The 22781-nt window shown below is 39.2% G+C and overlaps 1 protein-coding gene across 7 annotated transcripts in view; it reads right to left on the minus strand.

Annotated features, from left to right (window-relative positions):
* The window catches only part of KCNC2 (potassium voltage-gated channel subfamily C member 2), a 133792-nt gene that overhangs the window by 9821 nt on the left and 101190 nt on the right, over positions 1 to 22781 (minus strand). For all 7 annotated transcript variants that reach the window (XM_060777448.2, XM_060777446.2, XM_060777442.2 and 4 more), the window contains one exon: positions 1413 to 2340. In XM_060777448.2, coding sequence (XP_060633431.2) covers positions 1413 to 2340 — 928 coding nt within the window. The remainder of the gene's footprint in view (positions 1 to 1412; positions 2341 to 22781) is intronic.

The following is a 22781-nucleotide window of genomic DNA, read 5'->3' on the forward strand; positions in this document are numbered from 1 at the left end:
TCGCAGGAGTATTTTTGAGGGTGAATGAAAAATATTCCACCCAAATATAAAAAAATAGAAAATATGTGGTCACACAAAGTGGAACATCTGTTATCAATCAGCCCTCTTTATCTTTTATTTCTTTGCATAATATTTATAATCAACACAATTGTTGTGTGACCATAAATGCTAGTTCTTTCCCTTAATAAAACATGTGCTGCAGAGACCTATTCAGGATCCACATGATTTTTCATAATGTACCCTTGGAAGACAATCATACTCAGCTATAAACGATCGCCTACAATATGATGAAAACATATGCAAAGTAAGTGGCTGAAATATAGGGGCACTGTTTATAAATGTTCACGTGAAAATGTTGTAAATGCATTTTTTTAAGGTCTAGAGCCAAGTGAATTCTCAAGCAAAGTGTGACTAGTGGATTAAAATATCACGCCAGCCTGAAGAAGGGATAGCATCTTGTATGAGTCCCCCCTTGGGGGTGAGAAGGGCGGGGTATAAGTGATCGAAATAAAATAAATATGTATCCTAATTTGGTAAGTTCTCCAAATTAAGGGCCTTACTTTAATCAGAATTTGAGACAGTTATTTTGAATTATAACTCTTTGGATGTCCCATGCAGCATGCTACCTGGGAAAATCTGGAACTTATAATCCATAAAACTAACTTTTTCAGGTTACGGATTTCCTAAGCAGCATTTTTTCCTAAGGTTCAGGATGATAGTGTTAAATGTGAAGAAAAAGTAAACAAAATCATGGGAAAATCTGTAAACAGTGCTGCTATTACACAATCAGTAAATGTTATTCCAAACACAAAACAACAATTACTGTCTGATGTTTTAGGTCAGCTATATTGCATTCTATCTAGAAAAAATGCTATTCCTGTGATCTAGAAAGCACACATCTGTTACACGTTGCACTGAATGCAAGGCTAAATTAACCATCCATGTTTAGATGAATGCTTATATTGCTTCTTGAATTTCACGCCACCATGTGGCAAAGGCAAAGCAGATCAAAGAGACAAAGCAGACCACGCAAAACAGCATGAACATCAACGAAATGAAAGCACAACAATAAAGTCACAACCATGCAAGGAAAAAAGCAAACAGTTGTACAGCGCAAAAGTTAAAAAAAGAGTAAATATCACCAATAAAGCAAAATAATGAGGAAGAAAAATTAAAGGCAGCTCAGAAGTCACAATATACAGCTAGCAAACACTAAAGATCCAGCAATGAACAGACGTGGGAACATTATTCTTATGCTTCAACTATTTTGTCATCTACAAGACTGACATAAACGGACAGCGGGTGAGGGGAGAGGTATGTGATCTATCTTCTCTAACTGCAGAAAGATTAGATGCTTTCTGATGCTTTATACTGCCAGACATACCAGACATGCATTTGGGACTGTGTCCTACCTGACTTATTGTGTTCCATCAGTCGATTGTCTTTGCCTAGACAAACATCCCCCTGTGTGCTATTGCAGGCCATGTTCAAGTCTGTCTTGCAAAATATAGGGGAGCTTGCCTGAGGAGCAGGTGGGATATGCTTCTTTCTCTTTCTAGGAAGCTTCTGTTTTGCCATAGCCAAAGAATAGTACATTCCAAAATTGTTGACAATAACAGGCACGGGCATGGCTATGGTAAGTACCCCTGCTAAAGCACACAGCGCACCTACTAGCATGCCTGACCAAGTCTTTGGATACATGTCTCCATACCCAAGAGTGGTCATTGTGACCACAGCCCACCAGAAACCAATAGGAATGTTCTTGAACTCTGTGTGTGCACTAGCTGATGGGTCATTGGGTCTGGCACCTATTCGTTCTGCATAATAGATCATGGTGGCAAATATCAACACTCCTAATGCCAAAAAGATTATCAGAAGCAAAAACTCATTAGTGCTGGCTCGGAGGGTGTGACCCAGTACCCTGAGGCCAACAAAATGTCGGGTGAGCTTGAAGATTCGCAGTATTCTCACAAACCTCACCACCCTGAGGAAACCGAGGACATCCTTAGCAGCTTTGGAGGAGAGCCCACTGAGGCCCACCTCAAGATAGAAGGGCAAAATTGCCACGAAGTCAATGATATTCAAGAGGTTCTTGATGAATTCAAGTTTGTTGGGTGAAAAAACAACACGAACTAAAAATTCAAAAGTAAACCACACCACGCAGACTCCTTCAACATATGTCAGAGCAGGATCCGTCTCTATTTCATACTGTAGAACTACCTCGGAACCGTTGATAGTTGGCTCTGTTTTGTTCTTGATGGTATTGAACGCTTCATGGGTTTCCAGGCAAAACGTTGTGATTGAAAGTAGGATGAAGAATAAAGAGGCAAAAGCAATGAACTGCAGAGACAAAAGGGGGAGGAAATATTAGAGCTAGATAATAAAAAATGAAAAACAGGATGATAATGTAACAAACAGCATCATCTATCTTAACTCGCATTACATTTTATTACAAAGTCAGTTTTGAAGTCAGTTTTCATCAAGGCCCCATCTAAACTGACTACTTAGGTTGGTATAAATTTGGATCAGCCCCACAGTGACTACATGGTGCATGTGGCTGAGCTATGGTAATAAAAGGCAAGGCTACCTTAGAGAACAATTAGAATTGTTCCCAACCAGAATCAGCTGCAACTGTCCCAACTGCCATGTTCATGTCATCTCATGTCCCCAGAGACCTGGGATGGCAGTCCCCTTTCCCCCTCAACCCCCATGTTGCAGTTATCTCTGGCCATGACACAGCACTTACCTTTTCACTTGCTCCGAAGATGAGCCAGAGGGATGGGAAAAGAGGGGAGATTTCCTCTTCTCCTCACCCCCTCGGAGTCTGATGTCAGAGCTGATGTCAGAGCTAGTGACATGGAAAAGGTAGGCGGCATGTCAAGCCTGGGGACATGGGGGGGGGGGGCAAAAGGGAACACAGAGCATGACTGCCCCACAGCACTGAACCATGCTCAGTGCTGCTGGATGGTGGGGATTCCATCCCTCCTCCATTGCAGCTGAGGGAGTCCCTATATGAAGTCTTCATGGTGATTATCCAGTATGCAGCAAGCCAAATCAGCACCAACTCAAGGGTCGGTGTAATGTGTTGTAAGACACATAGTAAGATTTCACCTAATGTTGTTCATAAGCACACATAAAACTGACAATTTCAACATAGAAAGATCTATGGGAAGGGGAGCAGAAATTGGAAACAGTAAATGGGCAATCCACACCTTGCACAAAAGAGATTAGTAGTTATTTGTTGCTCACAAAGATGAACTATTTCTCTACTTTATCAATGCTACATGTTGAACTTTCCTATAGCTTAGAAAAAAATAGTACAGCACTTACGCGTACTCTGCTCAAATAATAATTTGTTGAGTTCAAAGGAAGATGTCCAGTTCGTATCTTTAGGGCATTTTCCAGACCCAAGTGTTCCCTCCTCCCCAAGGCACAGGTGCTCATGGAAAACTCAGTAATTTTAATGGGAAGCACACCCTGTTTCTCTGGAATTGTTTGACATATTGTCAGCAATTTAATTCCAATGTGAACCATGTGCCTGCTCCTGCCTCATCAGGACCCCACCAAAATCCCTGGGGTTTGTGACACAACTTCATCATAGCACTAATTTTGGTATCAGGAGAAAAATGCAAACTTACTAAAGGTCCCAAGGTGACAAATGCAGCCAATCAAGCCTAAGAAGGCTGCCTTCATTGGATTTAAATTTTGAAAAACAATCATATTGAAACCTACTTAGATTTTAATGACTTGCAAATTCTCACCAATCTGTGAAAAGCTCACTTTCCATCAAATTAAAATATGCAAAGTAAAGGTTTCATGACACTGATGCATACTAAAAAAAACAAAAAAAAAACACATTTTCTACTTACCCCAAGCCAAGAGAAATATCCTTTTTAGGTCACTGTTAAGAAGCTACAATCAAGGCTTAAATTAAAACAGATGTGCTAGCTTTGTTCATAAATGCACAAAAGAATACAACCCTGCAGTTCTGCTGATGCAAAGGATATGTCCCAGAATTAAATATGCCATTCTTCACTAAGACCCTTCCATACAGCCATATAACCCAGAATATCAAGCCAGGAAATCCCACAACATCTGCTTTGAACTGGGTTATCTGAGTCTACACTGCCATATATTCCAGTTCAAAGCAAATACTGTGGGATTTCCAGCCTTGATATTCTGGGTTATATGCCTGTGTGGAAGGGCCCTAAGCTTCTTCTCAAAGCAAGCAACAAATAATTTTAAAACATTTCTTCCCATTACAAGGAAGTCTCTAAAAACCATGCAATTTTCAAATCTTATTTACAGTTTGGGGCTTCTTCTGTACAAAATTTGCACATGTCTGTTTTGGACTCAAAACAGCAGTTTCTAAACAGGAAAAGGTATTCCCGATATATAAAATCACATTTCCTGAACAGAAAACAATATTTATAAACAATTCCTATTTCATATGAGATATACTTAACTTTATTAGTAAACTTTAGGTTATGAAGGCTTATGTTACCACCATCTTCTTTCAGTTAGTCTCAAAATTGCTACAAGATCCCTATGCATTCTGGTCCAGAATAATGTTCTTTTAAATAATTATGTTATCACTATTACGGAGCCCCCGATGATGCAGTGGGTTAAACCTTTGTGCCAGCAGGACTGAAGACCGACAGGTTGGAGGTTCGAATCTAGGGAGAGCAGGGATGAGCTCCCTCTGTCAGCTCCAGCTCCCCATGTGGAGACATAAGAGAAGCCTCCCACAAGGATGATAAAACATCGAAACATCTGGGCATTCCCCAGGCAACGTCCTTGCAGACAGCCTATTCTCTCACACCAGAAGCGACTTACAGTTTCTCAAGTCACTCCTGACACACAAAAAATCATTCTTGTTCTTCTGAAGGTTTGGGGAATCAGACTTGTGGGCTGCCGATATACAAAATTGATCTGATTCTTGACAAATAACCTGTGAATAAAATAGTAATTCAGGTTTCCTTCGATTTCTTTGCTAAATGGGTGAAGTGGAATATGCAACTTATTGTATGTTTATGCAGACATCTTTACTGCAAAAGCTCAGAGGTGTTAAATGTTTAATGACACCAGGTTGACAGGACAGATTGCTATAACCTCAAATGTTTAACATTTACATTCACCGGAGTTAGACTTCAACCAGAGAAGGAAAAGAGATGGATTCTTATTCCTTTTAGGTCTGAAGAATATGATCAGTTATAGCTGTTGCATATCATTAAACTGTGCAAGAAATGTACAAACATGATTGGCTATTTCTATATATATTTATAGGATTCATTTATCATTGCATCTTGAGACACATTTTTGACATTTCATTTAATTGTTCCAGAATACAGACCTAAAATTAGCCTGCTTAAGCTGTTATCACAAAGGGCACAGAGAACAGATAATCAGTATAAAATCCACAGAGCAATATTAGCAATTAAGTTTTTAAAAACCTCCCCAAATCTGCACAGAACATTGCTAATTCTTACAGTCATACAGTACAATCAAAAGAACAAAATACAAGCCACTATTGGCAAATGTTGAAATGGAAATCAAACCCCAGGGTATTTCTTCATTCCTTAATTCTCACTCAAGGGTCTTTAGAGCTTAAAATGAAAAGACCCTCCATTTCGGATAAGCTCATGCCATTGTGCTCCTGAAATAATAACACAAAACTCAGCATCTGTGAGGTCCCTAAGTGAGGGAAGAATTCATAGATATTGTATGAAAACTAAGTCGGAGAAGAGTGGAACCTCAAATCCAGCAGGGGAAATAGAAAGGGAAATATGTGGAGATATGTTTCTTTATTATTCACCATTCTCTTTTAATTTTTGATGGTTATCACAGAGGAACAACAAACTAGAAAATGAAAGTTAAAACTAGCAATAAAGTACTTTCTGAAGACATCCAAGTAATCAAATTTCACACATTTTGCTGAAATTGAAGTGGGTTCAAGTAAGTATTTTTGATCTCCTTAGGTAAACTAAGTTATGGATGAAGTAAGCATGGCAATCTGCTAAAAGTTCCACAAATCGCTGCCTGATATATGGTTCAGCAACTCTAGAACAACACTATTGGGAGTTTCAAAATGATGGAAGCAATTTCAAAGCAGTATATTTCAAGATGGCAACATGTTACAATTATGCAACTGTGAATGTTCTTTGTCATTGGAAGATCAATGCCAAAATGCCATCGAAATGCATGCTGCATCATAATTACTGATTTAGTCTTTGGGCTCCATTTTTATGCACTTAAGAAATGGGGCCATATGGGAGTTTCGTGGAGACCATCACATGATGTGTGGGCACTTCTGGTGGGACTCTTTAGCACTCAGTTTCCTTAAATACATAAAACTGAGCCTGAAGACTGTCTTCAGGAGTCAGGTAACACCCAACTCCAAGCAGCAAAATGCAGGGGAAAGCAGGGAGAAAACGGGGAAGCATGGGATGGCTGGATATACCTGAAGATGGGAAAATACAGGAGGTAACTGTGTAAGATAGTTCCCTCTGCTTTCCGCTGTTTCACCATCCCTCCCCCGCCCATCCACCCACCAGCCAGCCTGATGAGGTCCTTACTATTGCTGAACTGCAGAAGACAAAATGCCTTCATTTGCAGGGTTGGTATCTTGTGAATGGCTGAGGATAAGGACTGTTTGTATGATGGGAGAGGCATCTAGTGATAATTATTTGAATCTCTATGCCCTACCCTTTCAACTGTAAGTATCATTCATGGGAAGTTCTTGGTTTCACCAATATAGGTTTTTCATATCATTTGATCTTTTTGCAATACTCTGTATTATAATTACCTATTTTCAATGTGCACCCCTCCCCCCCCCCTCACACACACACACACTGCAAGGTAGCAATATTGAGAGGCCTTCTTGCCAGCAACTCTGCCAATATTAGCCAATCACTAGCCAATCACAATGCAGAAATTACACTATTTTGACACCTCTGCCATTACTTTGAAATGATTTATTTTTCACACATCAGAACTGTAGGGCATTATCTATATTGTGATTGGCTGGTGAGTTCTTGGGATGTCTGATGGAATTCAGAAATACATTAAATCCTGAGTTATACTGACCCTTAATACACAGTGTAAACACTGTGTGATCTCTAATGATAATAAGCTTAGATGGGTAAAATATGACCACAAACACACATGTTTCTTACTTAACAGCATCATAGAACCAAGTGCCTTTTAGGGTTCTGATCAGAGCCAAAACTGAGTAGGTATACCACATCATTTTATGGTAAGGACTAAGTATATCTGTTGCCCTTGCAAAGTAAGTTCACAGGAAAATAACAGAGATCACCACCAAAATCAAAATTACTGAGCTTCCTGTTCCACAGTCTCACTATGTCATCCAGAGAACACAGGGAAGAAAAGAAGGCAGCAGCAATGGTATGTTCCTAATTTTGGCAACAGAGTGGTCGATATTCTTGAAATTGTATCCAAATTAGGCTGCATTTTCCACATATGGGAATAAAGAACAGGAGAGATAACTTACTGATATATGCATGCTGTCCTTGAGTTCTTCATTTTGATATCATACAAAAAGACCATATGAATTAATTCCAGGGTAACAAAATAAGAAACATCTTTCCTTTTGTCACTTGCAATTGATTTTAGGAACTCTTTTGCATATTGCAGTTTTGAGACAACTCTTGCAACTTTTTGTCTCTCAGCATAAACATTCAGTGTGGATCAGACTACAAGTTGCATATTTCTTTTCTCCATTTTTAATGAAACAAAGTGTTGGAGATGGCAAAAAGGAATGAGACAACCAGAGTATTGAAGGGAGTAATAAACACTGATTTTTGTCCTTTAAAAATTTAGACTTCATACTGATTTTGCCCTGTTGTTAGGAAAAGACATTAAGATACTGTTTCTATTTTCCTTAAGCAAGATGAAAGCTTTCAGTGTGCGATTTTGAACAAGAAAAGAGAAACAAAATAAAGTGATATTTTCCCATTTGTGCCCTCCACTGCAGACCACAGAAATAAGTTTTCACTTTAAAAACAGTTAGAGAGAGAAAAATACATTGTTGCCCACATGGACTGAGTGGCTTTTCATTTAGTCCAAACACAAGAATGGGAACAAAAAGTTTTGACTAAGGGCTTTAAGGGTAAACTGAGTTATTTTATCAAAAAGTGCATAGGTGGCATTGACTCCCTCCAAGAATGGGCCCAAAAACGGTTCCAGCCCAGTTTACTTGTCCGAACGTATCTCCCTCTATGATCCACCTTAGAGGTTAAGATCATCAGAGGAGACCCTGCTCTTGATCCCACCACTCTCACAAGAGTGGGACAAGAGACGGCCCTCTCAGTGGTGGCCCCCGTCTGTGGAATTCCCTCCCTAATGAAATTAGGTTGGCCCCCTCCCTCCTCTCCTTTAGGAAAAAACCTAAAACATGGTTGTGGGACCAAGCATTCAAGCAGCAGATGCAGCAATAATAATGTAAATTACTTATTTGACTGACAATGGACAGACCTCAGGTTGTGACTCTGGATTTGTGTAATTTTAAATGGATGTTTTATAATTGAAGTTTTAACTAATTGTTTTAATTGTAATCATTATTATAACTGTTATGTTTGGCATCTAGTGTTTCCCAGTTCTCACCCGGGGGTGAGAAGGATGGGATATAAATGTTTGAAATAAATAAATAAAAATGTATGATGAAAATGTCAGAAATATGATGGTTCTTTCTATCATACATGGTGGACATGTGTTAAGGCTGAGAGATACAGGAAGATGATCCAGAGAGTGATGCAAAATGTCCTTGAAATAAAGACACAATTAAAGCCAAATCATTTCCAGTTAGGGATCTGAAATGAAGAATTCAATGGCGTAAAGGTTAGGATGACCCCTTATATGATATTAGCTGCATGGCTGTAGTATGCTCAAAAATGGAAATCCATGGAACTCTCAAAAAAAGAGGAATCAATTTTGAAATCATTGACATGAACAAATTCTATCGATTGATTGGAAGGAAACCATTGAACCATTTGTTAGGGACTAGGGGCTTGTTTTTGATTTATGTAAATAAGAAAGAGGAAAAGGCTAAGTCTGTGGGATTTTAAAATTGATATATAATGGAACCATTTTAATAGTCAAAAAAGTAGTTCAGTTTGATTTTAAGCTTATCAATTTTATAGATTTAGATTATGGGTGTGGAGGGTGGGAAGTCAATGTTTATTTATCTTTTGGTGAGAGGTTGTAGAGTAATTTACTTGTTAATGTTTAACATTAATTATTTTTATTTTTATGTATTATTTACTTTCTTTATATAGTAGTATTGGTAGGTAGGGTGGTTGTTTAGTATGCACCTGTATGAATTTGTAGTATCTTTTAAATATGAGGGATTATATTTTGAAAAAAAGATTGTGAACAAAACATTGAAGAGCAATTGAGATTGCCATCTCAACAAGCCAGCAGAAATGGATTTAAAACTCCAACTCACCTGCAGCCTGACATGGCTGTTAAATGTGCTCCTCTAAGGTGTCTAGCACTTAAGTAATTCACTTTGTTTTCATGAAGGGTCAAGTCGCAATCAATCTGTTTGGTAAATATTGAGCTGTGCAGCATGGTGCTACAATAATCCCCTTCCAATGAGTGCCAGAGAGTGAATGAAAATGTCATCTGTAAGCACTAAAATGAGTCCCAGTGAGGGTGGAGGAAGGAAAGTCCCTTTCTGATTCTGCACTGGTTACATGTAAAGTTGAAAAGGCAGCAATTTCAATTGATGCCAGAGACTGAAATTTGAATAAAAGGGATAAGGAGCATGCTTTAGTCCCTTATTATCATTAACTTTCTTTCTCTGCCATATTCATCAACTGTGTGATACTGCTTACATATCTCTTCCCATCTGTTCCTATTCTGAAAGATGTGAGTCCCCGAGTTTGAGTCACTCATTTTATCTGCCCATTTTAGCATCAGACCACAGCTGTTTGCCCATTATTCATGTTGACCCACCATCTTTATCATTCATAGTACAAATGATACACCAATATAACAACTCTAGTACTGTTAAAAGAGTTCTCATTTATCTTCACAGAACTCCAATAAGAAAATGAGAACTACGTTATTATATGTTAGATACAAGACCTCTGTGGGTCATATCTCACCTTTTTAAGCATTCACTCCATTACCTTTCAGAAGACCTCCCAATGCCAAGCTCCCATAAACTATGCAAAGTGAAGACTGAATAATATGTCTCAAGGTTAGAACTGAATATTATGCTTCAAAAACACTTAATCAGTAGACAGGACCTTGTTTTTTTGCAAAACATTATTGTGATGTGTTATTAGAAAAAATGTACTATTACATTTAGGAACATCTTCATATGGGGCACTTTTGTGCTGTTTTCCCACTTTTAATCGCAGCAAGGACAGAGCCTATCATGTGCTGACATACACTGCATGGCAGGCCTCACCCACATTCCAAAGTGAGGAGAAGTGCCAAAAAAGGCTTTTTCTCCTCTATGGGGCGAAAAGTGTAGTTTGGGTAGCTCCCCACTTTCTCTTCCATTTCCCTGTGTGATGGAAGAAGAGCAACGGAGCAACATTCATTGTTGTGCATTGTTGCCCTTACTGCCATCTGATGAAGGGATGGAAAGGGTGCTAAAGGACCCTCTCCCGCCCCCTCCATGTGATGAGGGGAGGAGGGAGGTTGTGTGGTTCACCACGAGCCGTCCCATGCACCTTCCTTTTCACCGGCGATTGCCGGCGCAACAGCATGGCTGAAAGGGCCGTGTAAAGAGGTTGTTAGTTTTATGCCATTCACCCTCATCATTTCTGAGACCTTTCCTAGTCTGGCAGAAATCCAAATCCGAACAAATCTACTGACATCAATTTAGCTAACCTTTTACAAAGAACAAGGACTTGATTGCTATAATATAGAATCCAATGACAATCTCAATATCAATCTTCACTGCAAAGGTTTGACTGTGGCAAAATTTGACCTGATCCAATGAAACTTCCTTCCTTCCTTCCTTCCTTCCTTCCTTTATGCAGTGGTACAGCATATTTTATAACATAGTTTCTTCGAAGTGGATGTGAAGGACCTAACGTGACAATAAATCATCATCACTCAGCCTAACACATGGTTATTTGGAGGATGAAATGGAATCTAGTCATCCTGAGGATATAAATGGCATTCCATGCATTCACACAATGCAGAAAGAGGGGTTGAATCCATAACCCATAAACCACAACACCTGGATTGTTGCACAATATTCCTGGCCAAATGCTCATCATGGCTGACATCATTCTTCTGTGATGTAAACTACCAGATTGAAACTAATAATTATAATGACAATAGGCAAGCCTGGCATTTTATCTCTAGTTCTTATGGCCAAGTTTTGTTTTGTTTCTTTAAAAAATGATTGAATCTAGACCATTGCTTCTGAAACTGTGGGTTCTGACTCCAAATGGGGTCCCCTTAGCTCAACATCGGGGTCACAAAAAAATGGCAACAGGAAATCTAGTAGCTACAACATATTTTATAGTAAACTGTACAGAAAATGTTCATTTCTACTTTTTTTAAAATGGGAAAGCAGCCTGTTTAGCAAGCCTTGCAAATGCTAATTTATTTATTATCGGTTAATGTTAAATTTTATACTTATTTTATATACCTATATACCCCGGGTAGTATAAAAATTACTTAGAAAAAAGAGGGTCGCAAGTGGAAAAGGTTTAAGAAGTCCTGATCTAAACAATATGGCAGCAATTGGGGACACTGAAATTGAAGAGACACATTAGTCAAGTAGTAAATTGGGTTGTGTGCAACAGGAAGTAAATAACTGGGTTCAAAAAGATGGAACTACCATTTCAAATGCCATCAAGATAAAGATGGAAGGTGCAAGATATGTTTCTTATGCATCCTTTCTGAATAAAATCTGGGAGACATTTCTGACATCAGCTCCAGATAGGCATGGGCATGGGGAGGGCATGAGGAAGGGAAGAATCTTAGGATTACTCAGAAGACATTTCACTAAGTTTAGTGAGGCTTACTTTCAGATGAATATAATAGCACAGTCTACTTTTTCAGGTATGAAAATACTTTCCATGCAAACAGAGAGACAAATGTAAATCCTTAATTTCACAATTGATTTCCTAAGCAAATCATAACCTCAATTATCTGCTTTGAACTACATTTTCTTTATGATGTGAATTCAAATGGAATATTAAAAGAGCAATATTTTGGTATAGCGGTGTACTGGGATCTGAAATGGGTTAGCTGTGCCCAAAACAAAATTACTAGAACACACTTTTCTTGAGCAATCTTTTGTTTTTGTTTTTCCTATACAGATAAACCTTATTTTTTAATTGAGAATATTTATTTTAGAAATTCTGTCAGAGAGATTAGATGAACAGTGAATTGGTCATCCTTGTTGTGTTGAAAGGACCACTTGCATAAGCAGCCGATTTTAATTCATGAATTTATATCAGTTTCTCAGCTAATATTTATTGAACAAATATGCATGCTAATTTCTTGGCATAACAAAATCTAAAATGTATAGTCATGTGAATTGTTATGCATCCCGTTTCCCTTTTATGCTACAAGATTTATATTTAAATGATCAGATCCTGGGACATAGGACAGTGTAGATGCAACCTGTGTTTGATGAACCATTGATTATCGATTTTAGTTTTTCCTCTATCATGACGTATTCAGATGACATCACTAGGGACTTCATCACATGGGGGACTCCCCACTCCCCGGTGCTGTTTCACCAGCTTCCATGGTGAAATGGCAGAAATGAGGAATGACTCCAGCGTCGCTTCCCCCCTCACACTGGGAAATCATACCCAAAATGCTGCAGATCCGTGCTGGCACCATTGGAGGGAAGTTTCCTAGGATGCTTCCACTCTGGTTGGATGGGCCTTCCACCGAAAGTCCAGTGGCGTTGTGTGATGGGCAGTGTGCTCATCCATCACTGGACTGGCAGAGAAGTGTTGTAGGATGATCAAAAGTCCCGTGTGATGTAGTGGTAATACAGGAGAATTAGATACAAATAATGACTAATTACTATCAGCAGCAAAACAAAAACATTTTTTTTGAACTTCTACTGTTTGTATAAAAATGTTGTCCCTTCCTTGCCAGTAACCTTTGTAAAAGATGCCACCTCTGTTCTTGTCACCTCCTTGTCTACTTCCTCTAGGTCTGTAATGCAATGCTATGCAAAGTACAGTTTCTAAACAGAGGCTTCAATAGGAAATATTAAGGTTCAGTTAGCTGATCTGCATTGATTTCAGGACCTAAAAGTATGCCCTTGATATGAGGACTGCAGAAAGAGAGCTACTAAATATTTCATATGCTCTTGAAAAGGTGAGACTTGAAATGATCTGATAGGGGCTCAAGATTGACATTAAAAGGGGGAAAGAGCATCACTTTCCAAACAAACTAACAAGACTCAAAACAAAACACTGAAAGCACATTTTTTGAAATAACATTCAACATTTGGAATGCACACATTCCATCTCCCATTTAGCCTACAGGCTGCTCTCAAAAGTGATAGGAATTGTCTGCAGTCAGTGAAGGGATGAAAACAGAAGGAAATGCAGTCTGCATAGCTCCCATCCTTATTTCCCAAGAACATGCATCGTTCCCACATTAGCTCCCCATTCAAACTGTCCTTGCTTCCACTTCTGCACCAAAGGATAATATAGCCACAGTCAGGGTCAATCGAGATTTGAGGGTGAATGCATATGTCATATAATTAACCCGATTTACCTATTTTCCCTATCATATAGGAAACACTGCTTGAACACCAAGCACAAAGTAGCTGCACGCAATAACATCCTGCGAAAACTTACTGGCAACATATGGGGTACAGACCCAAAATTAATAAGAAATCAGCCCTGGCCTTGTCTTACTCAACTGAGTATGCCTGCCCTGTTTGGCATAGGTCTGCCCATGCAAAGCTGGTGAGCACAGTATTGAATGAAACATGCAGAACAATCACAGGGTGACTTAAACCTACACCTGTTGATAAACTCTACATGCTAGCTGGCATGCCCCCCCCCCCCCCGATGTGTGACGGGAAGTTGCTGCTAAATGTGAGAGAAATAAGGTTGAACACTGTGAAAACCACATTTTTTTTCTTTTTTACATCATGGGAAACTTCGAAATCCAGCAGTATTTTAACCATTATGTGTTCTTCCCATGCCTAGCTGCCCTGGATTTGTCCAGTGCTATTTTAACCCCTTTTGTCACAATCTGCTCTTTCCATGCCTTTTATGCCCTGGGTTAGTCCCTGGATTAGTCCAGCACTATTTAAATCTCTTATGCCATTATCTGTCCTTTCTTACTCTGGAGGAAATAGGAGACATCGTTATTAAGGCAAACATCTTTTCTCTCCATTGACTCCTCTGCTCTCCTTCCAAGTGCCCTTATACTTGAGGACACAGGAGGCATCTTTCTTAAAGCAGACCCACCTTCTCTGGGCTCCTCTCCTCCAAATCTCATTAGTCTGAATCGTAATGCTCATCATGGCTGACATCCTACAAATTTGAAAGCCAAGATTCCTATGAAGTTTACTATGAAGAAGACATGACAGGAAAAACAAAGTAGTGATATCTTGAAATTTCATTATTTCTAATGATGAAATTAATTTTAAAAATTACCATGCCTGGCTCATGAAGTAAGATTTTGTGAGGGAAATGTCAATGCATCATAGGAGGCAACCCAGAGGAATGTCCATTGCTCCACATCACTGAACCAAAACAACAATTTCTTCCTGTCTCCTTAACCCCCATGTTTCTCTACACTTTAGCTACATTTCAGGGATGAAAGGCAACAGATTACAACTGGAAGTAGTTTTCATTGTGTGAAGAGTTCTATGGCATTTTGTCCCTGAAATGTCTTAGAAATGTGTAGAAACTGGGGAGTACTTGCATCTGATAAGGTCTCTAAAGGAGAGGAGATGCCATTCAGCCAGGCCTCTTGGAACTGGAACTGCTACATAACATCTGGTTGCTTTTTATAATGCAAGAAGAAATGAAAGTATGCCAGATCTCAGTAGACCTACCCTTTCCTGTCACAAGGGATAAGAGCATCAGCAAGAGCAAATCAGTAGTAGAAGAAATCCAAATACTAACAGAATTTCCTCACTCTCCATGTATTATTTCAGTTTCAGTCCCACATAATTAAGCTATTTCTGACCCATATTGAAGATAGATGATAATGATACAGGCATCACTTCTGTTGGGTTGGCTTACCTCCAGAGGCAACAGAAATGGCTGAAAACAATAGTGCCTCTAAAATAAAACCATTATGAACAATCACATTTCCCAGAGAGGTTTCTAAGGCATGTCATAGTTGATTTGGTGGCTGTTCATCAATATTTATGGTCTGTTAACAGGTTTTAGAAACCTAATGGATTCAAATACAGTGTGGATTTTTAATCTTGAAGCTCTGCTGTGTGATTTTCTTCTTTGTCCATTATCTATCTGTATTTTGTGTTCCTTAAGTACATTTCTTTCTGCCATTCTGGTATGTGTGTTGAAAAGTTAACATTTGTGGCTAGGATGATAAAGCTTGTAGCTTAAGGGGCCGTTTTAATTATCTTGGTTTTTCAAAATCTAACCAGTGTTTTATCAAGAAAACAAAGAGTTTGGATAGAATTAAAAGCCTAAAGGACTTGGGCTCTTATTCTTTTGAAGCAGACTAGAACTATATTGTAATTTATGCATCTTCCAGTCCATTTTGAAAGGAAATGCACAACTTCCTTTGATTGATCTCCTGACAGAGTTCAAGGTTGGTGCTCTTCAAACAGCAGTATGCCTGATCACATGTGCAGATTTGCCGTAATGTAATAAAAGACTACAAACTCCATGTTATAAAATATTACCATATATTCTCTCACGGGAACATGGCTGTTTTCTAAGCAAACTGATTGAAAACCACCCCACCATCACACACACAAAAAAAACCCAATTTCGTATCCTTTTCCATTACTGAAATGGGAATCTTGATTGCATTGGCTTAATTTCAGCAAATCAGATTGGGAAGGGGGGGGGAGGTGCTAGATTTGGATAGCCAGAACTGAATGTCAGACATTGAATTACATATCTACATCATACTTAACAAAGAATAGATTAAAGTCCCTAGGCTGGAGAATTCATTTACTACACCCTTGACTACAAATCCAAGTGCAGGCTATTTCTGGGTTACCATAATCTTACTTACAAATAACTCATAATTAAGAATGGTGATAATACAATGAGAGAAATATACTCCTATGAAGGGAAGTTCATTCCTGAAAGAGTTATCATGGGGAAAAGGTGCCTCATCTGAAGCTTTCTCACCAATCCTTGTTTCCGCAACAAGCCAAATTAATTATCACTGGGACATAAAGTGAGGTGAACTCTTCTGAACAGAGGCACAGACAGAAAAACCAACACAAACCCAAGGGGTTTGCTATCCAAAGCAGGTGTGTGTGTGTAAAATTTAGCTGGCATTACACTTTAAAAATGCACCTGTTCCAACCTACATACAAATTCAACTTAAGAACAAACCTACAGAACCTGTCTTGTTCATAACTTGGGGACTGCCTGTATATTATAAGACACATTAAGATCAATAACACCAATAAAATATCACTTTAAAATCCATAGTTTAAAATTGACTGAGTAGGCCTGGTGGAAGAGATAGGTCTTTAATTTTGTTTTAAATTCTGACATTAAACATACAGTTTCTGAATGCAATATTCAATATATACTACTCAGAAATCCAGTCTAAAATACAGGGGAAATGTAACTTCTTCAGTATATTGCAAGTTCCTGCAACTGAACGGTAAGTTGATGATCTGTCTTTAATGAGCACAATATGACTGACATTGGGGTTGATTATAATATCATGCTCCAAAGGTTCTTTGCATGGCTGTGCATAATAAACAGCAGTACTCTTTGCTCGTATTTATCAACCAATTATGCAACTGCTTAATTTCTCACAGCATTTACATCTGGATAATTATACCCTCTACTCTAAACTTCTCATGAAAAGAAATGTTTCTGACCTCAATATCCCAGAGGAGAACTTCTGAATATAAAACCAGCACTGAATAGCTTTTCTGTCATTGCAAGCAGCCCCAAACGGCTGTCTTTAGGTGCATGACTATTCAGTGCAGCTCCACAAATATTGAGATTGATTATTAAAACTGACACTTGAAATGTCACACATTATCTCACTCATAACTCATAAGTAGATCAATGTTTTCTAGTAGTGATCACTGAAATTATTTTATGTAACATGTTTGTATTAAGATCTCCCTAAGGCCATGATGGCGAACCTATAACACGTGTGTCAGCACTGACACGCGTAGCCATTTTTGATGACACACAGCCGCATGCGGCCGCATACAGAGAAGGTGGGGCCGCATTCCAAGGAGGACATTTTATCCTCGGCTCCTACACCAGCATTTTTCTATAATGCCGAGATATATGGCATTATAGAAAAAGTAGGTAAGTTAAATAATTAGTTTTTGGTTTATTAAATACAGTTATATATTACAATAATATATTTTTGTTATTAAACTATAAGTATCATGAAATTATGGGTTTTTTCTCGAAGTGACACCCCACTCGAGTTATGCTCGGTTTTTTAGTGAGTATTGACACACCAAGCTCAAAAGCTTGCCCATAATTGCCCTAAGGTGAAAAGGTGATTTGTGTGTGGGTGGTGGCAAAGGAAAGGAGTAAGGTTAGAGGGACCATTTACACTGATAATTTAATGCAGCTCCAAGCTGACTCAAAATTGTCGTGGTCACCAAATGCCTGCTACCAATGTTCACCACAGTGCAGATTAAAGGGTACACAATGCATTTAAACAAGTTGCCAAGAAGTCTAAATCAATCCCTTTAAAATGCTGTAGTAGATCCCAATATATCCCAGATCACAGGGTGAAATCAGTTCCACAGCCTGTGGAGGGCACAACTGCTCTTGCTGATACTCTTTGTAAAAGCTGGACTGAAGTGGCAAAGGGGCTGCTTAAAAATGCCCCAGGGCATAATTGGCTAACAGAGGGTTAATTGACCCCCCCTTGGAGAAGTAATTTATTTATTATTTATTTATTTCATACGTTTGTACTCTGCCCTTCTCACCCCCGAAGGGGGAATCAGGACAGCCTCACAGCAAGCACCATCACAATTATAAAATCATTCAACAAAATCATTAAAACAAACATTAAATAAACAGCTGTTAAAAACATGCCAGTTCAAACCAAAGTCCATGTCAACTCATTGTCACTACAAATTGCTTGTGTCTTCTTTTCACTTGCTGCTATTTAATGATCAAATGCTTGGTCCCACAACCAAGTCTTGAATTTCTTTCTAAAGGACAGAAGGGAAGTGGCCAATCTGATGTCCCTGGGGAGGAAATTCCAGACAGGGAGGAGGCACTGCTGAGAAGGCCCTGCCCCTCATCCTCACCAATCGTATTTGCGAAGGTGGTGGGATTGAGAGCAGGGCCTATCCAGATGATAAACTTCATGATGGTTCGTAACAGGAGATACATTCGGACTGGTAATCTGAGCTTCAGAGGTTGAAACCTGCACTTTGAATTGTGCTCAGTAGCGGATCAGCAGCCAGTGGAGTTGGCGTAACAGAGAAGTTGTATGGTCCTTGTACGCTGCCCCGGTGAGCAACCTGGCTGCCGGCCATTGGACTAATTGAAGCTTCCGGGCAGTCTTCAAAGGCAGCCCCACGTAGAGTGCATTGCAGTAGTCAATTCGGGATGTAACAAGAGCATGGACCACTGTGGCCAAGTAATTGATTACTGACCTCATCTCACGGGGTTTTCCCCATCCTAGGATGCTGCTGAGATTCAGCCCAAATAAAGACCATCAAAGCCTATTACATGACGCAGGGCAACTTCCAGTGGGGTTTCATCTTGGATCCATCTCAACAACATGTTCAAAAACTGCCCTGAGAACACAGGTTCTCATTAAACCCATGTTCTCATTAAAGAAGCCAGGGACACTGAGGGATGATACTGAGGGCTGACAGGAAATGCCATGTGATGATAAGGGAGTGATGCAGGGCACAGCCTGATGGTTTCCCCTGATGTCCCATAGATTTCCCTGCTGTCACCTCACTTATGGACTTCCATTTGATTAGATTCTACCTCTATTCACTTCCCCCCATTTCTCTCCTCTTATGCCTCTGGAGCACTGGTGCACATCTCTTCTGAAAATGAAAAACAACAACACTGCAGAGCATTTGAGGCCAAATTTTGTGGTTCGCGTAATCACCTTCTTGGCCTCAAACCAGTCCCAGACCTGCCAGTTGAACTTCCCATGCAGTGAGACCAGTTTCTCCCAAACCAGTTCCAAGCTGCATTATATTATCAGTGTAGATGTTCAAGGAAAACCATAAACCGAAAGCACTACAGGAAGTTCATAGGAGTAACATTATTGGATGCTTGGTAGTTCAATGAAGCAGAACAAAGCAATGAGAAATAAGGCATATGACCATGATTGCTATTCCTGGGAGTCTTGTGAAATAGGTTGAGTGCCAGGTATTGCTTCATGTTCAAGTAAAAACCCAGGTAAAGACCTGATCTGACCTTCCCCATCTTACTGTTGAAGTTCAGCCTGTGACTGTGTCTAATGATCAGGTCACTCTAGATGTTGGGAATGATAATGCTGGTTCCAATGATGTTGGGAATGACAATGACAGTGCTGTTTCTAATGATGAGGGTGCTTTAGATGCAGAGGATGACAATGAGATTCCTGTTCAAAGTGTCTTTACTGATGGGAATGTTTCTGAAGAGTTGTAGGATGATGGGATGGTCTCTGGAAAAGAGCCTGAATTGCCACCAGATAATTCCCAGGCCTTTGAGCCTGAGAAAAGCTCAGCACCTGGTCCAGCTGCAGAAATTAATGAGCCAGAAGATAGAAAGCATGTTTTCAAACAAAACAGAATTGTTCAGCAATCTCACAGGTGCTCTGCCAGATTGAGAGAAAAATTTATAAAAGAGTCGAGGCTGAATGGAAACAAGTTTCTGGCAGGGATTTAGAGTAGACCAGGGGATAAAAGTGCCAAGTACAGAATCTGTGGTCAGATGAAGAAACGTTGGAACTGGATCAAGACGTAGTGGTGAACCTTGCAGTCTTGCCTTGAAACAATTCTAGTTATAGATTCAAGTTTGATTTCATGATTTGGAGTTTTACCTTGGAAGTTTCTGTGTGGATTTTTCATGTACTTTGATGGATTTATTGCCTGGATTATTTATTCCTGTTTATCTTTCTATCTACTTGGATTTACCTATTTCTTTGAAGTGTTTTCACTGATAATGCTTTTTTTAAAAAAATTACCTACAATAAACTGCTTGCATTTTCACCCAGCTGTGTGGTATTTTTAAGTCAGAGGGCTTCTTCTTGGCCTGGAGTGCAACACTTACCAGATGCTAATGACTACCTTATGGTGGTGATGTGATCATCATTGATTAAACACTTTAAGGGGTCTCAATAGCATAACAAACAGCATATCACATTGTTGACCCCTACACATATACTCTTCTGAGGTATTATCCATCCTGTATTTGTGCATTTCATTTTTTTCTGCCTAAGTGTATCTTACATTCCTCCCTTTTGAAATTTATTTTGTTAATTTTAGCCCAGTTCTCTAATCACTTGAAGTCATTTTGAGTTCTGATCCTGTCTTCCAGAATATTAGCTATCTCTTCTGATTTGGTGCCAATCATCCAGCCCTGTGGTACCCCACTGATCACTTTTCTCAAAGATAAAGAAGAGCCATTGATGAACACTCTTTGGGTTTCATCAGCCAACCACTAACAAATCCACCTAACAGTAGCATTATCCAGCCCACATGCATGAAATGTTTCTTGAAACAAATTGAGCCAGGAAGTGACTACCTTTCAGCAGAAAAATATTGACAAATATTTTTTCATTTATGAGTTGATCAATGTAGTTGGTTTTTGAAAAACACCTGATTATCCAAAATGCATATGGCATACTCACAATAGAAAAGATTAATAGATTGAAGTAAATAAAATGCCCAAGTATGACTCATCATAAGCTTTGTTAATTTTTATGTGAATGATTCTAATTATGACCAAATTGGGTACATGGAAGGAAACAAAAATAATCTAGTTCCATTCAGTTCTTGCTCTATATCATGGCACCAGGCTTGATAAGGTGATGTTTGTTTTGAAAGCACCATACAATTCTTTGTGCAAGCTAATTAGAATTATTTACTAACAGACTGTTCCTAGATTTTATGTGTCATCCTGACCTGGGAGTTCAAGCTTCACCAGAGCTACAAAATGCTGGCACAGTAAATTCAACTTATTCAGTTGGTACAAGTCATCCTGTTATTCTAAGGCATATTGAGACAAATTGATATTGTCTTTTCATAAATCCTGCTTTTCCATAATTATTTCCACCTGTGTACACTTGTCCTTGTAACTGGAATTTATTAAAAAAAACTGTCATACTGAAGAGTCCCCTCCCCCCCACCATTAATCAATCAGCAATTTCTCGTAATCCATGCCTACTATCACTGGAATTAATTGCCAGATCCTGGATCCATATGCAGGAAAGACTGGAAAATGTCTTTCTAAACCAAATTAAGAATGAACAGAGACTAACTCATTGCATTATATGAAAATAAAATTGGCTGAATGGCAAGGCTTTAAAAGAAAGACAATGGTAATTGCCAACTCTAGAATTACCAATGACTCTGATAAATGACCTGGAGTCCATTTGCATGCAGGGAAGAGCCAGCTAAATATTTTTTGTTCAAAATGGAAATGGGGTGGTTCCACACAGCCCTTTAACTCAGAAGCATTCGGGTTTTAAAAACACGATTGTACCCAGGTTCAAGTCAACACACACCCCAAAAAGCACTCACGTCCTCTCCCCAGAACCCCTTAAAAACAGAGTACGAGTAAAATAGCTTACCCAACCACCATTAAATTGCTGCCAGAGCTCTCCTGGTATGTAGATGTGATGTGCCAGGAAAGGGGGAGACAGAAGTGATTTTCCTTCTCTCCCTCCTTCTCCTGGTATGTCATTTCTATGTACCAGGACAGCTCCAGCAGCAGTTTAATGGTGGCAGAGTAAGTTATTTTACTTTTTCCCATTGTGGGGTTATGGGGTGAGGGTTGAGCTGAGCAGCGACCCTTCCCCCATGAGATGGGTAAGTTGACGATGTGGACGATGCAAGGCACAGACCGGCAGGTTGCCTGCTGCTCTTCAGATTCACCACAATACATGGTGAACCTCCCCCACCCCAACTATCACCTATAAATTAGACCCCAATGTGATGAGGTCCCAAGTGTCGACAATCTTTCTGGTTTCTAGGGGTTCACATTTACACTTTTCAGACAGCAAATAAATTACTATAATACACAGATAAGAGTCAAAGAAATCACAAGGTAGAAAACAACTTCCATCTCACTCCACATAGTGAGCAATAGACTAGGGACTAGGGGTATATCTATACAATAAAATTAATGTGATTTAATACCACTTTAACTGTTATGGCTCAATGCTATGGAAACCAGGAATTTGGAGAAGCACCAGCACTATTTGGCAGAGAAAGCTAAACCTCTGGAAAACTACAGTAGTCTCTACACAGAATAATAAATGGTCGCTATTTGACATTAGACATTAGAATTCATTTGCAGAACATTTTCACCTTTGTGAGCATACATTTTTGCAGTTCTTGAACAAAAAAATTACAAAGGAAAATTAGAAAGAGAAACAACTGAACTGAAGTGTTCAAAGAAATTCCAATCTATTAACAGAGG

Source organism: Anolis sagrei, chromosome 5, assembly GCF_037176765.1.
Source record: "Anolis sagrei isolate rAnoSag1 chromosome 5, rAnoSag1.mat, whole genome shotgun sequence".
Lineage (NCBI taxonomy): Eukaryota > Metazoa > Chordata > Lepidosauria > Squamata > Dactyloidae > Anolis > Anolis sagrei.